Source organism: Phaseolus vulgaris, chromosome 7 (genome assembly GCF_051622355.1).
Source record: "Phaseolus vulgaris cultivar YP4 chromosome 7, ASM5162235v1, whole genome shotgun sequence".
Taxonomy (NCBI): domain Eukaryota; kingdom Viridiplantae; phylum Streptophyta; class Magnoliopsida; order Fabales; family Fabaceae; genus Phaseolus; species Phaseolus vulgaris.
In genome coordinates, this window is record NC_143504.1 from 43,972,974 (window position 1) to 43,980,890 (window position 7,917).

The following is a 7,917-nucleotide window of genomic DNA, read 5'->3' on the forward strand; positions in this document are numbered from 1 at the left end:
GAAACACGTAACTGTATGTGTTATTTTTTTATGAAAAGAAAAAGTAAAAAAATATTATCATAATAATTAATAAAATAGAAAATATTATTTAATTATAAAAAAATCATAAAATGTAATTATAAAATAAATATTTTTATAATTGTATTGTAGGTATTTTTATTATGTAAGCGAATTTTTTAGTATACATAAAATAGAAAAAAATTATGTACATAAAAACTACTTAATTAAGATAATATTTTTCATTAATTAATATTTTTAATAATATCTATATCATTAATAAAGTTTTTTATATATACATTTTTATCATTTGATCTTTTAAGTAACTATTTTTTTTAATTAAAATGACTATTTGTAATAAAAATTATATAAAAAAATAAATAAAAGTTATGAATAAATTTTATAAAAAGTAATTTCTTTTTTGTTTTTGTTTTTGTTTGTTTGTTTAAAAAAAACATGGTTAATGGGAAACACAAATTTAGTGTTAAGATTAGATTAGATTAGGCACACACCACTCTCTTTCTTCTTTCTCTCTCTTCTGTAATAATTTATAAATTGTCCCATCAAAGGCTCTTCCCATCTCTCTTTCTTTTTCTGTTTGTTTTGTGTTGTGTTGTATTGTGTTCTATTTCCATTTTTCACCAAATTTTTCTCACTTCGCTTCTCAATTTTCCTTCATTCCCACGAAATCTAGGGTTTCAATTTCTCCCTTCATTCCAGGTACGTGCTCTGCCTCTACCCTTGCTTTGATTTCCACCTCACCCTACCATTTTCGGTGATCCCGAATTTGGTTTAATTTCGATAATTTGGCTTGATTTCGACAATTTTATTTTTATTTTTCTGCACCTGAATTCTTCGTCGTTGTTTATGTTGATTTTGACTCGTATTGTTTATCAGGTGGCATGTTTGGTGGGGCTTTCAATTTCAGTTTAATTAGGGAAACCCTTTTTCATTTTTTCCCCTGTTTCCCCATGGCTTTCAGTCCCAGATTGGGGTTCCCTTTTTTCTTTTTCTTTTTCGTTTTCCTTTTCGGTTTCCGAGAGATTGAAATGGTGGTGGCTTAGCAACTGCTCTGTATTTATGTTAGTCTTAGGAATGGAGTTTGTTTGAGGTGTATTTATGTTTCGTGGGTTGATACATACAGGGATAGAGGTTGGTTGGGTTCTTTATAGTGTAGTGGTGAGAGGAGGGTAGAGGAAGAAATTCTGTGAGGATGACAGATTTTCAGCCGCTACAGCAGAAACCCGAGCCTGCTGATTCCCATGCTGGGTTTGAGAGGGGAATAGAGGAGTATATGCGTGGGCACTTGGATGAGTGTATGTCGTTTGCTTCATGTAGCTCCTCCCGCGCACCTGATGATGAGGATGACGAGAGCGAACAGCTTGTTCGGAGGAGACGGAGGTCTGACCTTGAAGGAGATGATTTGGCAGAGTCCTCGGCTGCACGCCGGCGGCATTCAAGGATTTTGAGCAGATGGGCTGCACGGCAAGCACAAGAAATGATAACTACTATTGAGAGGAGGAATCGAGAGTCTGAGTTGATGGCACTTGCGGGTTTGCATACAGTGTCGATGTTGGATTCTTCTTTCCTGAGGGGCTCACAGTCTCCAACTTCTGGCCAGGAGGGGGCTGTGGAGAGGCCAAGCACTCAGGCATCTGCCATTTTGCAGATGTGGCGTGAGTTGGAAGATGAACATTTGTTGAACCGGGCACGAGAAAGGATGAGGGTAAGGTTGCGGCAGCAGAGGAATTCGGACTCTAATACCAATGTGTCCAGTACCATGTCTGATAGTCGAGGCAGTGAGAATCATGGGAGTTTGGGGGATGCAAGTGAAAGTGAAAATGATTATGGTACTTGGTCACATGATCAGATTGGCTCGAGGAATGCACACGGGGATCGTAATGGGTCTAGCAGGGAGCAATCTCCTGATCTTGGCGAAGTTGAGAGGGAGAGAGTTAGACAGATTGTTCGGGGGTGGATGGAAAGTGGCATTAGTGATCATTCATCCAATGTGAGTCAGCGAAACAATAACCGGAGAGCAGAATGGCTTGGAGAAACAGAGCGTGAAAGGGTAAGAATAGTCAGGGAATGGGTGCAAATGACTAGCCAGCAGAGAGGTTCGCGGGGGAGCCGTAGGGATTCTCAAGTAAGTGAAGGTGCTCAAGCTGATCCAGTCCGTGATGTAGCTGACAATGATGAGAGTCAGCCAGAGCATGTTCGGCGGGACATGTTGAGGTTCCGTGGAAGACAGGCTCTAGTTGATTTGCTTGTGAGGATAGAAAGGGAAAGACAAAGAGAACTGCAGGGATTGTTGGAGCATCGAGCTGTTTCTGATTTTGCTCATCGCAACCGTATTCAGGTTTGTTGAGTACTCTATTAAAATTGTTTTGCAACTGATGGTGTCTTCACTTAATACAAAACCTGAGTTGATTGTGGAAGTAACAAATTGTATAAGAACTCGAGTTTGGTTTGAGGGTCTGATAATTGCATTATTTAACTTAACAATATCTGTTAAAGTGTGCTTTGTTCTTTGTCTTAATATTAAGTGATTTGCACGTGTTTTTTCCACTCTTCTAAGATAACATGTCTGGTTTTGATTGTGGTTTCTCTCTCCTTCAATATGTTTATCAATTGCTAATGGTCCTTGTATTTAGGGTTGCTACATGTGCTGTTATTTTCTTGCCTGATGTATGACAATTTTAGAATATTATGGAAGAGGTATTTCTGTGGTCAGTATTACTAAACATTTTTCTAGAAGGAGATATTTAAGGTTGCTAAATGTGCCTAATTATTTTCTTGCCTGATGCATGGAGTATTTTGAATATTATTCAAGAGGCATTTTTGTGCTCTGGGTTACCAAACCTTTTTCTTGAAGGGAATAATAAAAGGAAGGAAGAACAATTTTTTAATTCCTTTGGTTTTGTTAATTGTCATAGTGGATAATGGGCCAAATTGTGCTTCTATATATAATATTCTTACTATAAGAGATCTTTCATTGTTCTCTCTTAAAATCTATTGCTTTCTTTTTCAATTTGATTTATTCAGTTGATTACTTTTTGTTTTTAATTATTTTCTATTTAAAATTTTGACAAATCATTTGATTAAGAGATGTTTATGCACACATCGCTTGTTTGATTCAATTTTTTTTTCCACTATGATTACTTGCTCTTGTAAATTTACTATCTATGTGAAATTACATTTTTCAGTCACTGCTTAGAGGTAGATTCCTCCGAAATGAAAGAACTGTTGAAGATGAGAGGCCACCATCTATGGCTGCAAGTGAATTAGTTCAGCTAAGACAACGGCACACAGTCTCTGGTTTAAGGTATGCAATTCAAGAGTTTTCCGAAGTGCACCTTCACCCCCACCCCAACCTGTCTCATTATTTACTCAATCTTGTTAGGATTTTTAGAGTCTAAACTGATACAAAATAGAACTGGTCCTCACCCCCTATATTTTAGGCTTCTCCAAGATAAGACAGAAAAATGTTATACTATCCTATAATTTAAATGAAATTGAATGTTCTCTTTTAAATCCATGTTTTGGGTGTTTCTTCTGCCAGTACTCATCTTTGATAAGGAGTTGTAGCTTTTGGTATGGAAATAAAATATAAGTAATTGAGATGCTCTAACATCTGTGGCAAGGAGTAGTAACTTAGGCACACATTGGTGGAATTTTTATGGACTCCATGTCTTGTATTATAATTTCGTGCACAATGGTTGATTTTCATTCTAATTTATTATATCTGGGAAATAGTCTTGGTATGGGGAGGAGTATAATTTCTTTTGATATTTGTTTGTTGATGGTTTTAAATGAATATTTATATTTATTTATTCTGCAAGAAAAATGACATTTTTGGTCATAATGACAATGCACAAGCACAAATGCAAATTCTCAGCTAATTCTTTTTTGTGGTCGGTTACTTATAAAAGATTTCTTCTGTTCTGAGTGGCATTATAAATTAAAATTCATAATTAATTTATTATTTGTTAATCCCTGTTTATTTGTTTATGTTTGTTAGCACTTTAGTTTTTGTTCGTAAGTTTCTTACTCTATTTTCTGAGCTCTATATATTTATGCCCTTCGATAAGACACTGGGCTATACCATGTGTGTTCACTTGGCTTGTTTTGTTTATTTCCTTTTAACATTTTTATTTAATATATGTTTATAATAAATATTTGTATGATTATGCTTCTATAGTTTTCTATTCAAATATGGTATGTCGATGAATACTGTGTATACAATTTGTTCCTGTCATAGTCTAGTTCATTGTCATGCATTGATTCTTAAATATGTAATTCAGGGAGGGGTTTCGTTCAAGATTAGAAAATATTGTTCGTGGTCAAGCAGGCACCAATCCTGATACCACATCAAATAGTAATGCCTCTGAAACAAGAGGGGATGAAACCCAAGCAAACAGTCTGGTAGATGGCCAACAAGAAAATTATGAACAACTGCAGATTAGGAACCTGGAAACTGATCTGCGTCAGTTACCTAATGGAACAGGAACTTTGGAGAGTAGCACAAGTGAGAGTATTAGTTGGCAAGAAACTAATAACCAAGGAGGGAATTGGCAGGAACAAATTGCTGAGGAAGGGGGAGGAAACTGGCAACAGAGTCCATTCAATCAGACGAGAGATGGAAGGGCAGTCAGTGATTGGCCGCAGGAACCTCCCAGAAATTTAGCTGGGGAAGATCCTCATCCAAGGGAATCTCAAAGAATTTGGCACGAGGATAACACAAGGGAAACTGCTGCTAATTGGTCCGAAGGATCTTCTGGAGTTTCGAGGAATCACCGTGGGGTTCCTGTTAGAAGATTCAATAGATTTCATCCACCTGATGATGATAATGTATACAGTATGGAGCTTAGAGAACTTCTGAGCAGGTAATATTTCCTTTTGGATCTCTTGCCTCAGATGGATTTCAAATTGTCCCAATTGGCCTTTATGAAAAGGAAATCAGAGGAGTTTCTGCCAAGAGTGTCTTGTTTTTTATACAATATCTGTTTTACCCTTTAACAAATCTGAATGAGTAGGCAATTTATACATTGAGATTGTACTAAATGTGGTTGATACCTCATTTATTCTAAGCCGCTAAGCCTTATGATTGTTATGGATTTTTGAATTCTTTCAGGAGAAGTGTTTCTAATCTTCTACGCAGTGGTTTCCGTGAAAGTCTGGACCAACTAATACAGTCATATGTGGAAAGGCAAGGTCGTGCACCAATTGACTGGGATTTGCATCGGAACTTGCCAACATCAACTCCTGCTTCACCTGAACGGGACCCAGACCAGCAGGCTGGCGAACGAGACGAGGGTCAGCGTGAAACAATTAACAGACCTTCACTGGTGTTGCCATCTCCACCAGTGCCTCCGCCACAACCTCTGTGGCACCAGGATTTACATCAAACTGGATGGTCTCGCCATACCATGCATCGTTCTGAAATTGTGAGCATCTTTCAAATCTAAACTCCTTGTGGACTTCCATTCATGGAATGTCAAGTAGAATAGTATTATGTTGCTTTGTTGCTTTTACTCGCAACGCAACCAATTTAGGCATTTATTTGCTGAATTTTCAGTGGTCACTGCTAAGCTAGTAAGCAGTCACCTTAAGCTAGAAAATTATTAAATTTGATTGGGTTTAGGATGTTGTTCATACCTCTTCCGTTGCATTTTGTGTATTGATTACTACAGTGTTAAATGATGCCACATATATTTAGTAAGGTGTCCAAGTAAAATTATTCGTTGAATCTAACAAAATTATACTAAAATGAATTCTAAGTAGTTTATAAACTTAGGCTAATTATCGTTTGAGATATTTGATGTCATTCAGGTATTGAATATTGTTTTGCCTTTTTGACAATAGGTCAACTTATTTTACCTCTCATTTCTGGAGTTCTTTCTTGGCCTAAATAGTTTTCATACTGTGTTTTATTGAAATCCTTTTTGAAGTACTGGTATTGTTTCTGATTGGGAGCAGGAGTGGGAGATAATGAATGATTTAAGATCAGATATGGCAAGACTTCAGCAAGGCATGAATCACATGCAAAGGATGTTGGAGGCCTGCATGGATATGCAACTGGAGTTGCAGCGCTCTGTCAGACAGGAAGTATCAGCAGCTCTGAACCGTTCAGCGGGTGAAAACGGTGTGATTTATTTTCTCTTCTATCAATGCAGTCATGCTTTTGTTTTTTGTTTTTACTTCGTATGAAGGGTTTTATTCTTTTCATGATTGTTCAACTGTATCGGTTGACTTTATTTAAATTCAATTGTCCGTGCTTATCTTTCTTTATGTCCTGTTGTTCATATTATACATTAATTTATTTTGTAGGATTGGGTGCTGAGACATCTGATGATGGGTCTAAGTGGGGGCATGTGAAAAAAGGAACTTGCTGTGTTTGTTGTGATAACCATATCGATTCTCTTTTGTACAGGTATTTATACATCATACTGTACATAATCTGTACTGATGAAAAAAAATACAATCCTACATATAATTTCGGGGTCTGTACTTTATACTTGTAACTTTTCTGAACAATGGTTTTGTTTCTTCCTTGCTGCAAATTGCAATTTCTTGCAGATGTGGGCACATGTGCACTTGTTCAAAATGTGCCAATGAGTTAATTCGTGGTGGTGGTAAGTGTCCTTTATGCCGAGCACCAATTGTTGAGGTGGTCCGAGCATATTCCATACTGTAAAAAGGAAGTTAAAAGGACACGGAGATGAAAAAAATATATGAGGGAGTTGATGTCAATTCTCAAGGTCTCGAGGTTCTTATTTATAAGTGTTCAGTAGATGCCATTGTTTTTCTGATTATATATGGAACTCCACGAATTGTATATTTGGATTAACAAATGGCGCTGTTAATTCATCATTCTTACGTAAATAAATAGTTGCCCTGATTATTCTTTCCAAAAATATTTCGTTCAAAATTCCAAGCTTGTATATGAATAAAAACAGAATTACCATTAGGAACTGGTTATTTCTCATACTCTGCATATTTTCAGTATATTTTTCCTCAAATAATTCTCAAACGGCTTTGGCGAATTTAAAATAACTGGTGTTCAATTTTGTATGTTTTTGGTTTCTTTTAATGGTTAATTGATATTGTCTACATTCTTATTCTTACAATTATATTCAAAAGATTTATATGTTACTTATGCCTATGCCACACCAAAAGTATATTAGGTATTATATTGCTTGCCTTTTTATTTTTCTTCTGTTCTCTCTCGAAGTAGGCACATTCGTTCTAACAAAAGAAATGTTAATCTTGATTACCAATTGATTCAAAATAAGGGCTTGGATAAAATTTAATTTACTCTATTTTGGCCTTTAGGTCAATTGATTACTGCAATAATTAGTTTTATGTGTAATTTAAGCATTCCCTTGCGTTTTCTTAAATATTGTAGTAATTTAAGCATTCCCTAACGTGAACGAACATATAAGTTCTCTATTACAACAAATAAATAAATGCAAGAATTAGGTGAAGAAACATGTTGGAACAACCCAAGTTAAACTGTAAAATAACATTTTACCTCCTTTCAAGATAATACGTACACATCCAAAGCTATTTGCCTGCTACCTTACCTAAACGAAAGCTAATTTCCCGTGTGCTTATTTGATAACGTGATGTTGAGAAAAAGGATTTGCTAGGATGGCGACGTTATAATATAGCTACCACTTTTCTTGTTAGGATATTGATCGGCATGTCACAATATTGTTATTTAATTTTGGACGCATGACAAGAGTGGTTCCTTCCTGTTACTTTAACTTGTACAACGATCATCATTGAATCTTAGTAAATTCTCGATAAGTTCAATTAAATAGTTATTGCTGATTAGCTGTGAAGCGTTGCTCACAAGAAATTTTAACAAGATAACGCACGCGTAATTGGTGGCAAATAAAGTGGAGAAAACTGTGT

General features: G+C 36.0%; 1 protein-coding gene across 1 annotated transcript; it reads left to right on the forward strand.

Annotated features, from left to right (window-relative positions):
* Positions 1-471: 471 nt before the first annotated feature.
* LOC137828728 (RING/U-box superfamily protein) lies at positions 472-6,967 on the forward strand. The gene is made up of 8 exons (XM_068635415.1): positions 472-717; positions 895-2,356; positions 3,204-3,322; positions 4,302-4,883; positions 5,132-5,444; positions 5,977-6,142; positions 6,328-6,430; positions 6,577-6,967. Exons 2-8 carry the CDS (start codon positions 1,211-1,213, stop codon positions 6,692-6,694), a joined length of 2,547 nt encoding a protein of 848 aa, XP_068491516.1. The 5' UTR covers positions 472-717; positions 895-1,210; the 3' UTR covers positions 6,695-6,967.
* Positions 6,968-7,917: the final 950 nt, after the last annotated feature.

Coding starts and splice junctions, on each gene's coding strand:
- LOC137828728 (XM_068635415.1), top strand. CDS start 1,211: ATGACAGATTTTCAGCCGCTACAGCAGAAACCCGAGCCTGCTGATTCC. Junction 4,884..5,131: donor CTTAGAGAACTTCTGAGCAG/GTAATATTTCCT, acceptor GAATTCTTTCAG/GAGAAGTGTTTCTAATCTTC. Junction 5,445..5,976: donor CCATGCATCGTTCTGAAATT/GTGAGCATCTTT, acceptor GATTGGGAGCAG/GAGTGGGAGATAATGAATGA.